The sequence below is a fragment of the Chiloscyllium plagiosum genome, unplaced genomic scaffold (assembly GCF_037043375.1).
Source record: "Chiloscyllium plagiosum isolate Xiang-an unplaced genomic scaffold, Cpla_swu_hap1 HiC_scaffold_7, whole genome shotgun sequence".
Taxonomy (NCBI): domain Eukaryota; kingdom Metazoa; phylum Chordata; class Chondrichthyes; order Orectolobiformes; family Hemiscylliidae; genus Chiloscyllium; species Chiloscyllium plagiosum.
In genome coordinates this window covers 2,246,550-2,267,995 of record NW_028270145.1, presented here as the reverse complement: position 1 = coordinate 2,267,995, position 21,446 = coordinate 2,246,550, and the positions used below count along the sequence as shown (strand labels likewise).

General features: G+C 39.9%; 2 protein-coding genes across 4 annotated transcripts in view; one reads left to right on the top strand and one right to left on the bottom strand.

Moving 5' to 3' along the window:
- The first annotated feature begins 101 nt into the window (after window positions 1-101).
- ormdl1 (ORMDL sphingolipid biosynthesis regulator 1) lies at window positions 102-21,243 on the top strand. Of its 3 annotated transcripts, none has more exons than XM_043692853.2 (4): window positions 102-252; window positions 6,999-7,180; window positions 16,081-16,232; window positions 19,190-21,243. In XM_043692853.2, the coding sequence occupies exons 2-4, from the start codon at window positions 7,007-7,009 to the stop codon at window positions 19,323-19,325; spliced, it is 462 nt and encodes a 153-aa protein (XP_043548788.1). In that variant the 5' UTR covers window positions 102-252; window positions 6,999-7,006; the 3' UTR covers window positions 19,326-21,243. The 3 variants fall into 3 exon arrangements, with proteins under 3 accessions (XP_043548788.1, XP_043548789.1, XP_087844793.1); XM_043692854.2 differs by lacking the exon at window positions 102-252 and adding an exon at window positions 266-417; XM_087988667.1 differs by lacking the exon at window positions 102-252 and adding an exon at window positions 5,852-6,007.
- Window positions 7,774-21,446, bottom strand: part of adat3 (adenosine deaminase tRNA specific 3) — a 37,028-nt gene continuing 23,355 nt past the window's right edge. Inside the window, exon 4 of the mRNA XM_087988666.1 lies at window positions 7,774-8,104. Coding sequence (XP_087844792.1) covers window positions 8,078-8,104 — 27 coding nt within the window. The 3' untranslated portion in view covers window positions 7,774-8,077. The remainder of the gene's footprint in view (window positions 8,105-21,446) is intronic.

Sequence of the window (21,446 nt, the reverse complement as noted above, 5' to 3'; positions counted from 1 at the left end):
AAGCCCCGCCCCCCAGCTCGCGCAGACTAGTCGCTGGTTGGATGTCCCCGGCGGTCGTGTCTGTCACTCAGGTGACGTGGCGTAACTTCCGTTGGCGCTTCTGTTTCCATCTATCTACCTGGAAGCTGGGTCCGAGGCCGTGGGGTGTATGACTTTGAGCTGGGGACATCGTTGCGGTAGTGACCACCCAAAATTGAGCTGCCTGCATCACCCTCACTCCTGCCTGTCTTCTCCCGGTGATTTCTGGGCTCTGTGAGTCCCCTTTTTTGTTTCCCCCGTTGTTCTTCGTGGCCTTTTGTTTATGGCTGCCTTCCCCTTTCAACATAAGCCGCTGGTCTGATTGCAGGTTGCATAAGGTTTTAGCGGCTTTAAAGTCGGCGTTGTTGGGTTAGTTTGATCGTCAGCTTCGTATATTAGGTAATGAATGTCATAATCTAATTGCATAGCCAATGATGACAAAATTCTGTATTGAGGTAGACATAAGTATTTATTTTATTTCCCTCCTGACAATGATATCGGAAGTACAGTACAGTTGGCAAGATGTCAGATCAGCCGTAGACTGTGATCGTATTTCAGATTGATGGGAGTTTCCTTTTCGCTTAAACAGTAAAAGTGTAGACACAAACAACACAACTTGCCTTTTTTGTTCTAGATTTTGGGGACGTGTGGCTGTTGGATGGCCTTTTAAAATTTATTTTTTAAGAATTGCCAACTCTTTTTGCTTTGGATGTTTGTGAATCTACGTAGTTCGGTACCTTTTTAAGATTTTAAAATCTTTAACCGGAGTCTGGAACATGAAATCAGTTTAAGTTTTTGGGAGGGAGTGCAGATTTTACTTTTACAAGACGCAATGATATCATTTGGAGTCTGGATTAAGCAGTATTTCTGCAATAATACAACACTAAACAATAAATGTGAAGGCATTAATAACTGTAGTGTAATAGCAGTTATAACTGAACTGTGTACGTTTAGACTTGAAAGTTAAAACGCCTCATCCAAACCATTTGAGGAAAAAAGTGGTGCAGCTGCGTTATTAAAGAGCTATTAGGTAATGTTCTGTGTGTTAAGCTATTCTACCAAGCATTGAAAATGAGAGGGAGAGGAAAGAAATGAAATCACATTTGTGCATTTCTCAACTTAAGGATAACCTGAAGTGCTGCCTACACAGAGATACTTTGAAAATCCATCAACTGTTGTAGATATTTTCTATATCAACCTGTTCAGAGATGTTATCAGTGACAAAGAAGATTAGATTAGATTCCCTACAGTGTGGAAACAGGCCATTTGGCCCAACCAGTCTACACCGACCCTCCGAAGAGTAACACACCCAGTTCCATTCCTCTTCTGACTGATGCTGATGAAGCCATAGAGTCATAGAGATGTACAGCATAGAAACAGATCCTTTGGTCCAACCCGTCCATGCCAACCAGATATCCCAACCCAATCTTGGTAGATTTTGTCTATATGGATTTCAAGGCATTTTACAGGTAGACTGGTTAGCAAGGTTACATAGCATGGAATCCAGGGTGAGCTAGCTATTTGGATACAAATTTAGCTTGAAAGATGGACAGTCAGGAGTCACATGACACCAGGTTGTAGTCTGACAAATTTATTTGAAATTACAAGCTTTCGAAGCATAGCCCTTTTGTCAAGTGAAGTGAGAGGGAAGCGCACAACACAATTTATGGGCAGATAATTATCTCTCTGCATCATTTAACTAGATTATAGGTCTTCTCTTTGGTGGTTGTTCAGCTACTGGCACTTTACTCACAGAGTCTAACACTCTCTTTGGTCACCTGCAGAGACGTATTATTTGACACTCTACTCACACCAATTGTGTGATCTTTTAATATCTCTGCCCATACATTTTGTGTTCTGTGTGCTTCCATCGCATTTCACCTGGCAAAGGGACTACACTCGTAAAGCTTGTGATTTCAAATAAATCTAGTGTCATGTGACACCCCAACCCAACACCAGCATCTCCACATTTTGGAGGGTGGTTTTGGACTGGAGGCCTGTGACCAGCAATGTGTTGCAAGGATCATTGCTGGTCCAGTGCTTTTTGTCATTTATGCAAAATGATTTGGCTGTGAATATGAGAGCAATGGTTAGTAAGTTTGCAGATAACACCAGAATTGGTGGTGTACTGGACAGTAAAAACTGAGTACAGTGGGGCGATAGGCTGATAAATGTGAGCTGTTGCATTTTGGTAAGGCAAATCAGGGCAGGATGTATACACTTAATGGTAGATTCTGCTAAACAACTCCCTCCTTGAAGATGGAGTCGTAGGTAGACAGTGTAATGAAGAAGGCATTTGGTAAGCTTGCCTTTATTGTTCAGTGCATTTGAGTACAGGAGTTGAGATATTATGCTGTGGCTATACAGGACATTGGTTAAGCCACTTTTGGCATACTGAGTTCAATTCTGGCCTCCCTGCTATAGAAAAGATGTTCAAAATTTGAAGGGTTCAGAAAAGATTCACAAGGATGTTCCTGGGTTGGAGGGCTTGAGCTATAAGGACAGGCTGAGGCAATTTTCCCAGGAGTGTCCATGGCTAGGGGTGGCCTTAGAGGATTATAAAATCATTAAGATAGGTTAAATAGCCAAGGTATTTTTCCCAGGGTAGGGGAGTTCAAAACAGGAGGGCATAGGTTTAAGGTGAGAGGGGAAAGATTTAAAGGGGACCCAAGGGACAACTTTTTCATGGAGAGGATAGTGTGTATATGGAATGACCTGTCAGAGGAAGTGGTGGAGGGTGGTAAAATTACAACATTTAAAAGGCATCTGGATGGATACATGAATAGGAAAGGTTTAGAGGGATATGGGGTAAATGCTGGCAAATGGGACTAGATTAATTTAAGATATTTGGTCAGTGTGGACAGGTTGTACTGAAGGGTATGTTTCTGTGCTGTAGAGCTATGACTGTGACCTCTGGAGCAGATGGGTCTTGAATCTCTGTCTCCTGGCTCAGAGTTAGATACACCAAGCATCCACTGTTGCAATGTAGAATATTTGAGCAGCGAATCTGTGCATAGCAATGAAGCAATGACAAGATGATACGTTTTGTTGTGTTGATTGAGGGATAAATCCTAGCCAGGGCACTGAACGAACTCGGTCTTTGAGTAGTGCCACGAAATGGGCTCAAAGTTCAGTGTCAGCTGAAATAGTTTTTCACAGTGGAACACATTACCTCACTGAGATGTCAACCTACTTTATGTACTAAAGTCTCAGATGGTGGACTTCAACCCATAACATTCTGATTGGGAAATGAGTTTTCAATCACCGACCCAAGGCTATCATTAACAATAAACTTTGATATATACCAGAATAACAGGGCAATGACATCAGGTGAAATCTCAATTTAAAACAGGGTAAAGATAATTTAGGTGATTAATAAAGGACTGAAAGGATATGTTGACAGCTGAAGTAAGGTCAGGGGCTGCTGGTGGTATTGAAGTTTTAAGTTAGGAGTACAGTTTTCATTTCAGGTCATTAACCTCATCTGACAAAGTGAGAAATTTACTTCCCAGAATCAAACAGCGAAAGTCGATGCTGGTAAGATAACTGGAAGTAGTTAGATTCAATGTAAAATTGAAGAAAGGCTAGTAAGATGATGCTAGCCTGGGAAAGGGTAAAGTTCAGTCCCAACCTAACCCATTTAGTAACCTTTCCATCAAATTAACTGAATGTTGCTGGGAAATCATAGAAAAATTACAGCACAGATTGGGGCGATTTAACCTGTCAAGTCTGTGCAGTGTTTCTGCAAGAGCAATTCAGGTAGCACCACTGTCCCACCCTTCTTTATAGCCCTGCATTTTATTTTCCTCTAACTCCCATTGAAAGTTTTGATTTAATGTGATATCACCTCCTTACTGCTAGATTATCATAAATTTTTGTGAAACAAACAGTTTCCTCATTTCAGTTTTGGTTCTTTTCTCAATTAATCTCCTTTGATCTGTTCTCTAGTCCTTGATCCCTCACGATTTTGAACAGTTTTCTCAAATCTCCTTGTTTCCTCCTCCCCAAGGAAACAAATGCCAGGTTCTCCAATCTATTCACATAACTAAATTTCCTTACACCTAAAATCATTGCAAGTGTGGAAAAATACAGAGTAGACATAATGGACAGCTTTTCTTATCAAAAGAATGTGACTAATAAGATCTTGTGAGGATCTTAACTTTCAACAGAAAGTCTGTAGTTGGGGACTCATAGAATAGAATGGCACGGTGCCTCAGTGGTTAGCACTGCGGTCTCACAGCGCCAGAGACCCGTGTTCGATTCCAGCCTCTGGTGACTGTGTGGAATTTGCACATTCTCCCCGTGTCTGCAAATATCACACTTCCTTCTGAGTGCTCTGGTTTTCCTCCTGCAATACAAAGATGTGTAGGTTAGGTGAATTGGCTATGCTAAATTGCTCAGTGTTCAGGGATGTGTGGGTTAGGGGTAAATGTAGAGGAATGAGTTTGGGTGGGATACTCTTCAGAGGGTTGGTGTTGACTTGTCAGGCCAAAGGGTCTGTTTCCATACTGTAGGGATTCTATTCTATGAAGTGATGAGAGGGTATGATTAAGAGAGAGAGGGCCAAACTATTTCAGGAGCGGCTTACGAAATGTTTCTTTATACAGAGGGTGATAGAAGTTTGGAACTCATCTTCAAAGAGCAATTGATACTGTCAAACGTTCTTTTATACCACTGGCAAACAAAAAAAACGTATACAGGACCAAGACCAGTATATGGGGTTGAGTCAAATCAATCATGTCTAACAACTTGCTTTTCTTCCTTACTGTGTCTTTTAAGTCATGGTAGAATTGAACATTATAGTGTAGTTGGAAGAAGATCATAAGACACAGAAGCTGAAGTGTGATATTTGATCTGTCAAGTCTACTCCACCATTCAATGGGATTACAGCTGATCTGACCAACCTCAACTCCTTTTCCTTTCTTTTCCCTATGACTGATTAAAAATCTGTCTATCTCAGTTTTGAATATACTTAATGACCCAGCTTCTGCAGCCAGTTGCGATAAAGAAATCTACAGATTCTCTACCCTCAGACAAGAAATTCCTCCTTATCTGTGTTTTAAATGTGCTACCTCTTATTCTAAGATAATGCCCTCTGGTCCTAGACTCTTCAACAAGGGAAAACAACCTTTCTGCATCCTCTAAAAATCTTGTATGTTTCAGTAAGATCACCGCTCATTCTTCTGCCTACTCAACCTCTCATCATAAGACAGTCCCTCTATATCTGCTATCAGCCTAGTGAACCTTCTCTCAACTGCCTCTAATGCTGTTGTTTCTCTTGGTTGGTGGGTGAGGAACAATGAAGTTAAAAGCCTCAGGAAGATGTACTTAAGTTCATCTGGTAGGACCAATTTTAAGTGTGGTGGTTATACATTTTGAAGAAAGCAAAGTGGCAGCATACATTCAGTGTAGTGAGGCTGATGAATGCAGATGAACATTGGGATGTAGGTGTTCCATGTGCATAACGACTTTCAGTTTCAGGGAGATTAAACCAAACATTTGGCTGGCACATTGGGTTTTATAGGTAGGAATATACATGAATGAAAGTAAATCTGAACATTTTTGAACAAGTTAGATTGCTCTGAGCAGTTATAGAAAATACATTTTAAGCCTTAGAGTATGTATAGTAAAAATATCAAGGTGCTCTGGTTGCAGTGTCAGATCAGGGTTATTAATTTAAAATTAAACCAAAGTGATGATAGAGGTTATAAGAAATACCTTTATGCAATAAGTCTTTGGAATGTGGAATTCTTTGTCATAGCACGGAGAACATTGCTTTCTTTCATAGAAAAAACAAGACAAACATTGGCGGCAAAACAAAAATTATGTTGGAGACAAAACAGGGCAGTAGGATTGGCTTTGAATTGTTCTCACAAGGATCCAAGATGAAAGAGTGGCTCAAATCACCTTTTGCTGTACGGTTTGCTTTTCCTCATCACGTCAGTTCTCAAATTTTGCATTTCACTGGATCAATAACATGCAATATCAGGTAAATTATGGCTTCCTAAAAAATGCATAGCTTGCACAATTTACATCAAGATATCAGTATGCCTTGCAGCATTGGACATAGTATTTCACAGTTATATTAAAACATCATTAGTGAAAAGTCCTAGGATTTTTATTTCTATGCCACAAATATTCTGTGTGCATTCATAAACTTTGGGGGTAACAATGTTGCCAGTTATAATGCAGTGGTAATGGAATGAACTAATAAACCACAGACCATGGGTGCTTGGACTCCTCATGGCAGCTGACATTTAAATTTACAGTAATTAATAAAATGTGGAACTGAAAGCTGGTCTCAATGAAGGTGACCATGAAATTGCCAATTGTTAGAAAAACCCATCTGATTCATTAATTTCCTTTTGAGGAAGAAAATTTGCTATCTTTACCGGATCTGGCCTACATGTTATGTCATTGATTCTTGACTCCCTTCTGATATCTCCTAGCAAACTATTCATTTCAAGGGAAATTAAGGATGGATAGTGGATGTTGACCTTGTTAATGACATCATCCAATGATTTAGAATTCCTACAGTGTGGAAATAGGCCCTTCGGCCCAACAAGTCCACACCGATCCTCTGAAGAGTATCACACCCAGACCCATTACCCTACTGCTCTACGTTTATCCCTGACGAGTGCACCTAACTGTTAAAATACAGATTTGAGACAGCTCAGGGAATCCCTTGTGGACTCAGACCTGTAGTGCACCTAACCAACACATCCCTGAACATTATGGGCAATTTAGCGTTGTCAGTTCATCTAACCTGCACATTTTTGGAATGAATTACAAAAATGAGAATGGATAGGAAGAAAGAGTGGTTTAAAAATTGAGGGAACTCCTACCAATTGGATCCTGTACAGCATTAGTCCTTTTAAGTATCTTAACAAATTGAGGCTTTCAACTATTAAGTCCTTTGTCTGATTCAAATAAATATAAATACTTTATTTCAAGGAATTCTTTTTTTTAAATGCTTGCAGGTATAAAGATGAATGTTGGTGTTGCACACAGTGAAGTGAATCCTAACACAAGAGTAATGAACAGCCGTGGAATATGGCTGACATATGCACTTGGTGTTGGAATGCTTCATATCGTACTCTTGAGCATTCCTTTCTTCACTGTTCCTGTTGTGTGGACTTTAACAAACGTAATTCACAACTTGGTGAGTAACTGACCCTTATGCTATTGTTTTATATGTCCATGGCACTTGTTATAAAGATCATTTCATAGAAATTATTACTAATGTCCAAGAATCAAATTCTGACAGACCTAATGTAATGCGTTTTCCTTCAAAGTTTGGTTGGAAAGGATTCACAATCCTTTAGACATGAGGTAAAATAATAAGCAAAACACCTACTTAACACTTGATGCGCAAATGGGGAAAGCCTACACAGTTGAATTCAGTAACTACAGCCAAATGTGATTGTTATAAGATTTGGATGATTATTTGTAGTTGGAGATAAATAATTTGTGCCATTTTATTTTTGAAGTTGCTCTGAATCAAATTTTGATTATTTATTTGAAATAATTAATTAATATAGCCATGGACAGGAATAAATGCATTTATTGTTTTGGAATAATGCTTGTTGAAAGTGTTATGGACCAAACCAAATCCCCGCAAAATATATTAAGACGACAGTCTAGACCCTAGCGTTTTTTGTTATTTTAAAGGCATTGTGTTCGGGGTGCAGTTTGATTGGTAAAACTACCAGGCTTAACACACAACACATTTTATTCACACACTATAATTAAAATGCAGAAAATTTAAAATAATTGGCTTAACTGTAACTATTGAAATGTTTGACAAAATAATATTAACTACTATAATTAACATTTCCAATATAGTAATATGCCATAAACACACCCTTAGCAAAGTCAAATTCAGTAAAATATGCAATTCTCTTGCATGCAATTTTAATAGCTGGAAGAAAACCCCAAACATTTTAGCTGTAACAGAGGAATTAGAGCTTCTAAAGTGCTTCAAGATCCCAGCAACCACTCCTGGATGATAAAACTAGGGGGGAAAATCCTGGTTCTGTGGGTGTTTGACCCATCCATTTCAGTTGTTTCTATTGTTCCAACATTTCTGGGGGATAAAACGTTCAATTAGTTAGTGTTTTAAAATTTTGTTTTACATTTTCAAGTCAAATTAGGAAGTACTTGTCTCCACATTTCTTTCTACTTAGTTAAGATGATCAAGCTAAAGACTTTTAGCTGAAACATGGCAAGCCCAACAAGCGAGGTAACAATTCTGGATTTAACTTTATGAAACGTAGTTTGAAGGGTATTGGGGATAGCATTTTGGTGGTGATCACAATTCAAATAGACTTATTGTTTTTATGGATTAGTGGTGCTGGAGGAGCACAGCAATTCAGGCAGCATCCGAGGAGCAGTAAAATCGACGTTTCGGGCAAAAGCCCTTCATCAGGAATAAAGGCAGAGAGCCTGAAGCGTGGAGAAATAAGCTAGAGGAGGGTGGGAGTGGGGAGAAAGTAGCATAGAGTACAATAAGTGAATGGGGGAGGGGATGAAGTTAATAGGTCGGGGGTGGGGAGAGGGTGGAGTGGATAGGTGGAAAAGGAGATGGGCAGGTAGGACAAGTCATGGGGACAGTGCTGAGCTGGAAGTTTGGAACTAGGGTAAGGTGGGGGAAGGGAAAATGAGGAAACTGTTGAAGTCCACATTGATGCCCTGGGTTGAAGTGTTCCGAGGCAGTAGATGAGGCGTTCTTCCTCCAGGCGTCTGGTGGTGAGGGAGCGGCGGTGAAGGAGGCCCAGGACCTCCATGTCCTCGGCAGAATGGGAGGGGGAGTTGAAATGTTGCGCCACATGGCAGTGTGGTTGATTGGTGCGGGTGTCCCGGAGATGTTCCCTAAAGCGCTCTGCTAGGAGGCGCCCAGTCTCCCCAATGTAGAGGAGAGCATCGGGAGCAACGGATACAATAAATGATATTGGTGGATGTGCAGGTAAAACTTTGGATGTGGAAGGCTCCTTTAGGGCCTTGGATGGAGGTGAGGGAGGAGGTGTGGGCACAAGTTTTGCAGTTCCTGCGGTGGCAGGGGAAGGTGCTATGATGGGAGGGTGGGTTGGAGGGGGGTGTGGACCTGACCAGGTAGTCACGGAGGGAATGGTCTTTGCGGAAGGCAGAAAGGAGTGGGGAGGGAAATATATCCCTGGTGGTGGGATCTTTCTGGAGGTGGCGGAAATGTCGGTGGATGATTTGGTTTATGCGAAGGTTGGTAGTGTGGAAGGTGAGCACCAGGGGTGTTCTGTCCTTGTTACGGTTGGAGGGGTGGGGTCTGAGGGCGGAGGTGCAGGATGTGGACGAGATGCGTTGGAGGGCATCTTTAACCACGTGGGAAGGGAAATTGCGGTCTCTAAAGAAGGAGGCCATCTGGTGTGTTCTGTGGTGGAACTGGTCCTCCGAGGAGCAGATACAGCGGAGGCGGAGGAATTGGGAATACGGGATGGCATTTTTGCAAGAGGTAGGGTGAGAAGAGGTGTAATCCAGGTAGCTGTGGGAGTCGGTGGGTTTGTAAAAAATGTCAGTGTCAAGTCGGTCGTCATTAATGGAGATGGAGAGGTCCAGGAAGGGGAGGGAGGTGTCAGAGATGGTCCAGATAAATTTAAGGTCAGGGTGAAATGTGTTGGTGAAGTTGATGAATTGCTCAACCTCCTCGCGGGAGCATGAGGTGGCGCCAATGCAGTCATCAATGTAACGGAGGAAGAGGTGGAGAGTGGTGCCGGTGTAATTACGGAAGATTGACTGTTCTACGTAGCCAACAAAGAGACACGCTTAGTTGGGGCCCATATGTGTGCCCATGGCTACCCCTTTGGTCTGGAGGAAGTGGGAGGACTCGAACGAGAAATTGTTAAGGGTGAGGACCAGTTCGGCCAAACAAATGAGTGTCAGTGGAAGGGTACTGTTGGGGACGTCGGGAGAGGAAAAAACGGAGCGCTTGGAGGCCCTGGTCATGGCAGATGGAGGTGCAGAGGGATTGGATATCCATGGTGAAGATGAGGCGTTGGGGGCCAGGGAAACTGAAGTCTTGGAGGTGGAGGGCATGGGTGGTGTCTCGAACGTATGTGAGGAGTTCCTGGACTAGGGGGGATAGGACAGTGGGGATAGGGTAGGTAGAGATGAGTTCAGTGGGGCAGGAGCATGCTGAGACAATGGGTCGGCCAGGGTAGTCAGGCTTGTGGATCTTGGGAAGGAGGTAGAACTGGGCAGTGCGGGGTTCCCAGACTGAGGTTGGAAGCTGTGGGTGGGAGACCTCCTGAGGTGATGAGGTTCTGTTTGGTCTGGGAGATGATGGTTTGGTGATGGAGTCATGGTCGAGAGGGCGGTAGGAAGAGGTGTCCTCGAGTTGGCGTTTGGCTTCAGTGGTGTAGAGGTCAGTGCGCCAGACTACCACTGCGCCCCCTTTATCTGCTGGCTTGATGGTGAGGTTGGGATTGGAGCAGAGGGATTGGATTCTGGATTAGTGGTGCTGGAAGAGCACGACAGTTCAGGCAGCATCCGAGGAGCAGTAAAATCGACGTTTTGGGCAAAAGCCCTTCATCAGGAATAAAGGCAGAGAGCCTGAAGCGTGGAGAGATAAGCTAGAGGAGGGTGGGGGTGGGGAGAAAGTAGCATAGAGTACAATAGGTGAATTTCTGGATTAGTGGTGCTGGAAGAGGACAGCAGTTCAGGCAGCATCCGAGGAGCAGTAAAATCGACATTTCGGGCAAAAGCCCTTCATCAGGAATAAAGGCAGAGAGCCTCTGGATTAGCGGTGCTGGAAGAGCACAATAGTTCAGGTCTGGATTAATGGTTTACCTTATTGTTTTTATGGAAAAGGAAACAGAAATATTTTCATTTGAGGCTGATTTTTAGTAACCTTGCTAAAGTATATTGGATATAGTTATTTAAGGGTAATCAATTTCAGGGCAGTGGAAGGTTTTCAAGGAGGATTGAGAACAAATCTATTCCTATAAAGAACACGTGGGACTCCCAAATCTAGATGATTCCCCACCTACCAGATTTCTAGGAGTGTGCAGGAGAAGATAAAGGCAATGAAAGTGGAACTAATGTCCAATAAGACAAATATAGCAGACAGCCATGAGAAAGTATAGCAAAAGTAGAGATGGCATTAAAGAGGAAAATTGGTGTGCAAAGATATTGACAAGTAAAAACAAGGAAAACCCAAAGAAATTATTAAATAAAGAATAACAAGAATACTAAACAAGGTAGGGCCTATTTGAGATTAAATGGTAACCTGTTTGTGGAGACAGTAAATTTGGTTCTTAATGCCTACCTTCATAAGAAGTAAACAGTGTAGGCGTTAGTTGAGGAGGCAGAATGTGAAATGGAATAAACAGTTAAAAAGAGATAAAGGGATTTCACATTTTTGAACATTTATAAATCACCAGGCCTGAATAATTGCCCCTGGAAGAGGTGGTGGTGTAATGGTAACATCATGGGCAGCAATCTAGAATCTCAGGCTAACGTTCTGGGTGATGTGGGTTTGAATCCCACCGTGTAGATAGTGAAACAGATTCAATAAAATTTGAACTTCATAAAGAACTGGTGCCTTTACAGCAAATAGAAAAGGCCATACCCAGCGACAATCATATCCCATGAATGAAGTTTTTAAGAAAAGTACAAAAGATCATGGCAAAAACTCTTTTTTTTTTGACGACATCCCTACAAGCATGTTGCCAGAGAACTGCTTATGATCGTAATAACTGCTAATGCTTAAAAAGGCAGAAGGGATAAACCCAATTCCAGGAGAGACAGCCTAAATGTAATGGTGGAAAAATATTTGGAAAAAAAAATTTGGATACTGGATGAATTAATAATTTAGATACTTATCGATCAAGGAAAGTTTTTTGCACAGATTTGAGGGAAACTTGCTCTTCACTGATTTGATATAAGTTTTTGAGAAAATGTGGGAGCTTCATGACAGTACTACTTTTAATGCAGTATAGGTGGATTTTAGCAATTTCTTTTCCACTGGGTTCCATATGGTAGACTGGTCATAAATATGAAATACCCTAGAATTCCAAGGAAAATTACAATTCAGTTAGAAAACTAAATCATTAACCATTTCTGTTTTGCTTCCTGCCAACGGATGTTTTTGTGACTGGAGGCATTTTTCCAGTAAGCTTCTGTGGAGCCCACTTCAAGGTCCTTTGTTTTTCATGTTATGTATCAATAATTTAAACTTAAGGAGAGATGATTAAGACGATAAGAAATTGGAATAGGAATAGGCCATTTGATTCCTTGAGCCTGCTCCACCAGTCAGTCAGACTGTGGCTGATCTGATATTCCTCACGACTTCCTTGCCCTTTCCCTAAAATCCTTAATTCCCTGACTGATCACAAATCTACCTATCTCAGTCTTAAATATACTCAAGGACACTGCCCTACAACGCACTGAGGAGTTCTAAAGGCTCTCAATCCTCTAAAAGAAGAAATTTGCCTTCTTCTCAATCTCAGATTGGTACCCCTCTATTCTGAGACTATGCCCTCTAGATTCTCCCATGAGGGGAAACATTCTCTCAGCATTTAACTTGTCAAGCCCCTGAAGGATCCTATGTTTCAATGAGATGACCTCTCATTCGTCGTAACTCCAGTGAGTTCAAACCTTTTTAGCCTTTACTCATAAGACAATCCCTCTGTAGCAAGGGTCATCCTAGCAAACCTTCACTGAACTGCTGCCAACAAAATGATATCTTTCCTTTGATGAGGGGACCAAAACTGCTCACATTACTCCATTTGTTGTCTCACAAGCACCTTGTACAGTTGCAATAAGACTTCCATACCCTTATACTCCAACCCGCTTGAAATAAGGGACAACGTTCCATTAGACTTCCTGATTACTTACATGCTAGCTTTCTGTTTTTGTTTTCATAAGTAAATTGGTGGAAAATATGAAAATCATTTGTGTGGTTGACATTGAGAAAGAAACCTGCAGGCAGCTTTCAATAAGCTGGTCAAATGGAAGTCAATGCAAGAAATCAGTGTTAATGCAGTTCAGCAGAGGTATCAAGCCAACGGAATACACAATAAATGAAAGGATGTTGACAAAGTGTAAAGGAATGGAGTGCATTTTAGAGGATAGAGTGCATTCACAGATGCATGAAAATAGCAGATTAGGGACATATGGTGGTAAACATCTATGGGAAACGTTTTACTTTATTTAGAGTCATAGAAATGTACAGCAACACTGTTACTTTACTACTCATTGTTAAAACGAGTTTGTTTCCCCAACAAACCTGTGCTTTCCTCTCTACATTGTTTTACTGAGTGCCAATGTCTTGATTTTAAAATTCTTATCCTTGCTTTTAGGCAAAAAAAAAATCACCTTGCTCCTCTGCGTTTCTATAATCTATTCCACCCACACAAGCCAAGGTCTTGGCTAATTCTAGCCTCGTGTGCATTCCCAATTATATTTCTCATTGATCCCCAAGCTCTGGAAATCCCCCTGTCCACTCCTCTACTTCACTTTTTTGTTCGTTAAAACACCTCCTAAACATATCTCTTAACCCAGGCATTTGGCTATCTGCTCTGATATCTCTGTATTTTGTCTTACAACATTCCTGTGAATCACTTTGGGAAACTTCAATTATAGTAGAGGCCCAAACAAATATTTATTGTTATGTTGTTTCCAGAATTGAAAGAAAAATGGCAAAGATTGGCTGAAATTATTTTCTGTACACCAGAGGAGGCCTGGGAGAGAATTGGGTGTATAAAATTGAGGAACTATGATAGAGTGGATAGGAAAGACAAGCTTCCCTTGGTAGAATAGTGGTGTGTCATCAGGATTCAAAGTAATTGGTAGAAGAATTAAAGAACAGTTAAAGAGAAACCTTTTAATTCAAAAGATGCTGGGATCTGGAACTAACTGCCTATAAGGGTAATAACATTAGAAGCTTTCATTGCATTTAAAAATATATTGGATATTTACTCTAGTAATTATAGGCCGGTGAGTCTCACTTCTGTTGTGGGCAAAGTCTTAGAGAGAATTGTAAGGGATAGGATTTATGCACATCTGGATAGGAATAATGTGATCAAGGATAGTCAGCATGGTTTTGTGAAGGGCAGGTCGTGCCTCACAAACCTTATTGAATTCTTTGAAAAGGTGACGAAGGAGGTTGATGAGGGGAAAGCGGTAGATGTGGTATATATGGATTTTAGTAAGGCGTTTGATAAGGTTCCCCATGGTAGGCTACTGCAGAAAATACAGAGATATGGCATTGAGGGTGAGTTGGAGGTTTGGATTAGGAATTGGCTGGATGGAAGAAGACAGAGGGTAGTAGTTGATGGCAAAGTTTCTTCATGGAGTGCCGTCACTAGCGGTGTTCCGCAAGGATCTGTTTTGGGACCATTGCTGTTTGTCATTTTTATAAATGACCTGGAAGAGGGGTTAGAAGGTTGGGTGAGCAAGTTTGCGGATGATACGAAAGTCGGAGGAGTTGTTGACAGTGAGGAAGGATGTGGCAGGTTACAGCAGGATATAGAGAAGCTGCAGAGCTGGGCAGAAAGGTGGCAAATGGAATTCAATGTAGCTAAGTGTGAGGTGATTCACTTTGGGAAGAATAACAAAAAGATGGGGTACTGGGCTAATGGTCGGATACTTGGTAGTGTGGATGAGCAGAGGGATCTTGGTGTCCATGTACACAGATCTCTGAAAGTTGCCACCCAGGTAAATAGTGCGGTGAGGAAGGCATATGGCGTACTGGCTTTTATTGGTAGAGGAATTGAGTTCCGGAGTCCTGAGGTCATGATGCAGTTGTATAAGACTCTGGTGCGGCCGCATCTGGAATATTGTGTGCAGTTTTGGTCGCCATACTATAGGAAGGATGTGGAGGCACTGGAACGGGTGCAGAGGAGGTTTACCAGGATGTTGCCTGGTATGGAAGGAAGATCGTATGAGGAAAGACTGAGACACTTGGGGCTGTTTTCATTAGAGAAAAGAAGGTTTAGGGGTGACTTGATTGAGGTGTACAAGATGATTAGGGGGTTAGATAGGGTTGACAGTGTGAACCTTTTCCCGCGTATGGAGTCGGGTATTACAAGGGGGCATAGCTTTAAATTAAGGGGGGGGTAGATATAGGACTGAAGTTAGGGGTAGGTTCTTCACTCAGCGAGTCGTAAGTTCATGGAATGCCCTGCCAGTAGCAGTGGTGGACTCTCCCTCTTTATGGGCATTTAAGCGGGCATTGGATAGGTATATGGAGGATAGTGGGTTAGTTTAGGTTAGGTGGGCTTGGATCGGCGCAACATCGAGGACCAAAGGGCCTGTACTGCGCTGTATTCTTCTATGTTCTATGTACTCGATGTGCTGCAGCCTGTGGTCCTATAGACCAAAATTATAAGTAGAATTGCGTTTGTTAACTTTTTTCAATCACTGGGTCATGATGGCCTGAATGATCTCCTATGCAGTATATTTGAGTAGTTAAAGCTCAGTATAGCATGGTTAGGTGTAGAGTAAAGTAAAAAAGCTATTTCTACTTTGATGCTGAGCCTCATTCTCAGAAGACCATCTCCTCCTATGCCAGTGACATTTTCATTTTGACACCAACCATTTTGAGGCCTTGTTCTTAATTTGCAACGTGTTCATGTCAAACGAAACTAGTTGAGGTTGTACAAACATAGAAAGATGTACAATCAAGAGTTCCAAAGGTCATTGACCTGAAATGTTCATTCGGTTTCTCACTCCACAGACGGTACATTGACCGGCTGAATATGTTTAGTTTGAAATTTCCAGTATCAGCAGTATTTTGCTTTTGTTTAGCTAAATATGCTAACTGCTTTATTTTGATCATTTTCTATGTCCATTTAACTTCTCTTCCCAAAAAAATCTTGAAGATATAATCTTACTTCAAAAGTTAATAGACAAAAGGCAATGCTAAAATATTAATTTTTCCTTAGTTTCCTGAATTAAAACATGTTTTGATTCTTTTTTCCCTGGGAGAATTGCTAAACTGCAACAAGTCTGTTATTTTTGAGCTTTGTTTCTGGTTGTAATCTGGTCATTTTGTTATTTGTAATTTAACTGACTTTTACATACCTACAGGGGATGTATGTGTTCTTGCATGCAGTCAAAGGGACACCCTTTGAAACACCAGATCAAGGGAAGGCAAGACTTCTGACACACTGGGAACAGTTGGATTATGGAGTACAGTTTACATCTTCCAGAAAGTTCCTTACTATTTCACCAATTATTCTGTAAGAACCCAGTTTTGTTAACTAACTACAATAAGTGTTTTCATAATTCAGTCACTCTCCTGTGTTGTTTTGATTTATTGCTTTAAAACATTGCACAATTTTATTAATGGTAATGGGCAGCAAGGGTGGCTCAGTGGTTAATGTATCACAACAGCAGGGACCTGGGTTTGATTCGCCTTGCCCCATTTTAGAACTTTTAACGCGTGGACCAGTTTTGTCCCTCTTCTTAAAGATTTTAAAATTGACAACTATGGTCACTGGTCCCAAAGTGCTCCCTCACTGTCACCTGTCCTTCCCAACTTCCCAAGAGGAGGTCAGGTTTTACCCCATCCCGAGTAGGACCGTCTCTATACTGTTTGAAGAAACTTTTCTGAATGTACTTAACAAATTCCACCCCGTTTAAGCCCTTAGTGCTCTGGCAGTCCCAGTCTATGTTAGGAAAATTAAAATTCCCTACTATGACAACATATTGCTTCTCTAAGTCTCCCCAGTCTCCCTGCATATTTGTTCTTCTAATTCCCATTTGACTATTTGGGGCCTACATCGTAAATGTGGAATTTTGGGCATAGAGTGGGGGAGCTAGGTCTGGTTGGGATGCTCTTCGGAGGGTAGGTGCACACCTGGTGGACTGAATGGCCTCTTTTCTTGCTGTAGGGATTCTATATTGTTCTGAAATTGAGGATTGCATCAAAGATAACATCCCAAGCTGTTGTCTTTGTTAAATGGGTTGTACTTTGTCTTACTTTAGCATGACATTTAAAAAAAAAAAATGTAAGTTACATGATAATGTATAACTAAATTAAAATTAAAACCTATATCCTCTTGTGGGTGAGTCAAGAACTGGGGTCACTGTTTTAAAATTAGGGTTTGCTGTTTAAGGACATAATTTTTTGAGTTGAGAGACTTTGGATAAATCATCCCCAGATGGAGGTGGAGGGAGCATCATTGAATATTTGTAGTGGAGTCGTGTGTTGATTAGGTCTCCGGGTTGTGACGGATTTCAACTTGGCATACTTTTAAAGTAAAAAGAGAGGTGGTCAATGAAGTGGATACTTTGGTTTTGATCTTTCAAATGGATAATGGCAAGTATAACCCCACTGTTGAAGAATGGAGGGAGGCAGAAAATTTCTGGACGAACATAACAGACTGAAAACGTAAACTCTGTTTTTCTCTCCACAGATCTGCAGACCAGCTGAGTTTCTGCATCATTCTGTATTTGTAACAGGAATCTGTAGGCCAGTTAATTGTGGGGAGCTGTTTGACCTGATCATTAGGGAGGTTATAATTTGTTATTTAGAAGACATCAGATAACTAGGAGCGTCATTATAGTTCTGTGAAAGGAAAATTCCGTTTAACCAATTTATTGAAATCTTTTGAAGGAATAATACATACGCTTGATAAATGGGAATCAAGATATTTGACAAGATATTTCCTTTTATAGTAGGAATTTAGTTGTACTGAGAATGTTGAAATACCCCTTAAATGTCTGAAAATGCTTCTGTACAGATGCCTGCTAGCCTAATTAATTTCAGCTGCTTAGCTTTTATGCTCACATTGTTGCCCTTGTATAAGTTTTAATTAATAGTCTTAAGCCATTCGTTTCCCTATCAAACTATGCAAAATTCAATCATGTTATAATTAATGTTACCTAGAGGTGCCTTTTACTCAGAACTCATTAAGTGTGTGTTGAAGTGGAAGTTAGAGTCATAGAGATGTACAGCACAGAAATAAACCCTTCAGTCAAACTCATCCATGGCGACTAGATATCCTAAAATAAATTAGTTCCATTTGCCAGCATTTCCCATATCCCTGTAAAATCTTCCTATCATGTACCCATCCAGATGCTTTTTAAATGTTATAGCTGTCAGTCTCCATCACTTCCTCTGGCAGCTTGTTCCATACATGCTCCATCCTTTGTGTGAAAAAGTTGCCCCAGATGTCCCTTTTTAAATCTTTCCCCTCTCACCTTAAATGTATGCCCTGTAGTTCCCACCCTGGGGAAAAGACCTTCTCTACTGACCCTGTCCATGCCCCTCATGATTTTATACACCTCTATAAAGTCACTTTGTCTCCGACATTACAGGGAAAATATTCTGTCTTTTCAGCCTCCCCCTATAGCTCAAACCCTCCAATCCAAGCAACATCCTTGTGAATCCTTTCAAGTTTCATAACATCCTTCCTACAGCAGGGAGACCAGAAATGCATGTTGTATTCCAATAGTAGCCGAACCAATGTCCTGTACAGCTGCAACAAGACCTCCCAACTCTATACTCAATGCACTAATAAAGGCATGCATACCAAATACAGTCTTCACTATCCTATCTACCTGTAACTCCACTTTTAATAGACTTTGATTTGCAATGATGATGCCAAAATTCACTTCTAGTTTGAATAGCTCACCAAAGTTGATTCAGCCAGTACTGTTCACAATTTGGATTATGGTCAGCATTGTTCGGACATTACATTTTTGAAAAAAAAAGTTTAATAAAACACAATTTATAATGGTAGGAGATGATATATTATAGAAACATACTTTAGATGTTCAAATCTATGACAGCTTTTTTTTATTGAAGAAAGATTTCTTACAAGGGAAGAATTGAATTGAAATGAAAGAAGGTTTTCCAACACTCCGTAACCAGCCTGGTGGTGGAAAGAGATCTTTGATCTGTTCCCCTGTGCTCTTCACTTTAAGCAGACTGACTAGCTAAAAAATTGAAAGAGAGCATGTTTTCAAATTGAATTATTATTTTTGTAGTTGGTTGCAGAAATAAAGAACATTGGAAAATAGAAATTTAACAAATACATGCAAACGTCTTTTAAAAGTTTCAGAGATGCAGAATTTAATGACTAAATATTATATTGGTATTTGTAGCAAGGAACTTTTGTTAAACTGTTATTTTGCTGGAAATGTTATGCTATTTTTCAATTGAGTTTTATAAATATTTTATTTCTTGCAGGTATTTCTTGGCCAGTTTTTATACCAAATATGACCCAACGCATTTTATTGTCAATACAGCATCCCTCTTAACAGTGTTGATTCCTAAGCTGCCTCAGCTACATGGTGTTCGGATCCTTGGAATAAATAAATACTAATTTGGAAGTGATCACCCATATTCTAACAGGCTTGTTAATATTTACTGGGAAGACTTTAAAGCTGGTAATCTACTGTACTGTTAACTATAACTAGTGTATTGAGCAGTCTGTATATCTTATTGCCATTTTCATTGTTTGTATCCATTTCAAAAACAGTTTTGTTTGTTTTGTAAAAGGAGAAAGACAAATGAAATATGGTAATTGGTATAAACACCAAAAAGCTTCCCTCAAGAACCTGGGCAGGCCCAGCTTTAAAATTGCAAGGAGCTTTATTATACTTAAGAAATTGTGCACACCTTCATGAAGTTGGCACAAGTGTATTAAAGAAAGGAATTGTGTAGAAGTACAGCAACTTGGGACACTTGGGGTGAAAAGCTTGTTGCTAATTTATTATAAGGTACAGAGGAATATGCCACTGCCATTATTAAAAGATGGTTGGCAGATTGACTTTTAAGATTATTTTTGTCATCTTAAATCTTCATTAAAAGCACACGATTGCTTTTGTTTTCTTTTGAAGTTGAAGAAAATTATGGTACAGGGATAGATTTTGTGGATAATCAAAGTAAACACTTGATACAGTAAACTAATGTAATCCATTTCATGGATTATACCAGTAACAGTTGTTTACTGGTTTCACTTTTATCAGTTACCAAAATGAAATACTTCATTGCTTGGAATACATATATAGTAGGATACATTCTTCTGTAAGATGTAATATCACTTGACAAAATGCACTCAATCTATAAAAGTGATATTCTGCTGTGTACTAGTTTCTATGTATAGTTTATGCTGAAGGGAATTATTATGAAATTGTACTTTGGAAAACCTTATGATTTGTAATGTATTTTGGCTGATCATATTTTAGTTTGTTTGCCAATTGATTGTCAGCTGTTCTATACCACTGATCTGTCTTGATTTAGTTTCAGTGGTGACGTCAATTTGTCAGTGTTCAAGCATTTACAATTCTCATGTTAATTTCTTGATCTGTTGCTTGTTTCAGAAAAAAAATGTTGAGTGGGAGCTAACTAGCTTCATGTAGAAAGATTAGTATTATCAGCCCAGTTGCTTTTGGTCAAATCTTAGCTGATTTAACAGTGACACTGATACAGTATTGGGAGTAGGTTGTCTTGCTATTTTTTCAGGCTTTTTTTTGCTTGCAACAGCATTACTCTTGGAGTTGCTGCAAGGAATTATATAAGCTGCCCAAAGTTTTGACACTTCAATTTGTGTCTGCTGATTTAGCAAATTTTGCAGTCTGCCATTTAAGATTAGCGGCAACACAAATAAATGGAGTTGGTTTGATACTCCATGTTAGGATGAATGGTTATCATAGAAATGCAACCATTACTTAAGACCACATGTTTGGTCTGTGCATTTGAACGTTTGATTTGAAGTAGAATTTAGCATTGGTAAATATAAAAATCAGTTTTAAACTTTTTTTTTTACTTTTTTCCAAAAATGCACAACATGTCTGTGCACATAAAACAACTTTAAGGGGAAAAGTTAATTCTTATAAACAACAAAACAATTTTGACCTTAATGGTATTGTGGCTGATATTTTTTAAAACTTTGCTAATTGACTTATTAATGCTGTATATTGAATGCTGACTGCTTCCCTCCATTCAGAATTTCAGAATCAGCAAACTGAATGTTAAGTATTGGAGAGATAAATGTATATTTTGCTGTGATTCATTGTTATATTACATTTATTTTTGTATTTGGTGTTGGTTTTTCCCCTTAATTTAAGGGTGCTAATTCATTTCCAAACTACTTTGGCATTCCTAACCTATAGCTTTGTTCACATGTTGAAAAGTAATGCCATGTTTAAATTCAGATGGTGGTAGAAAGCAATTGACTATAAAGGTATAAATAAGTTTGAAAGGAGCAGAAAGGCCATTATTAAAAAATTATTCAAGGATCTAATCCTGTACTCTCTTTTTTTCTCTGTTAAACTCTTAATTTGGTATTGTATGGCTTAAAATTCAAGTATATTTAAAGAGTCATGTGTTTGCCACACTCTGGCTGATTAACTTATACACTAGACAATTACAGGAACTTTCGATAAGAAATAAATATAACTAGATTGTTTTCTTGCGAAGATCCCTTTCCATGTTGGAAATG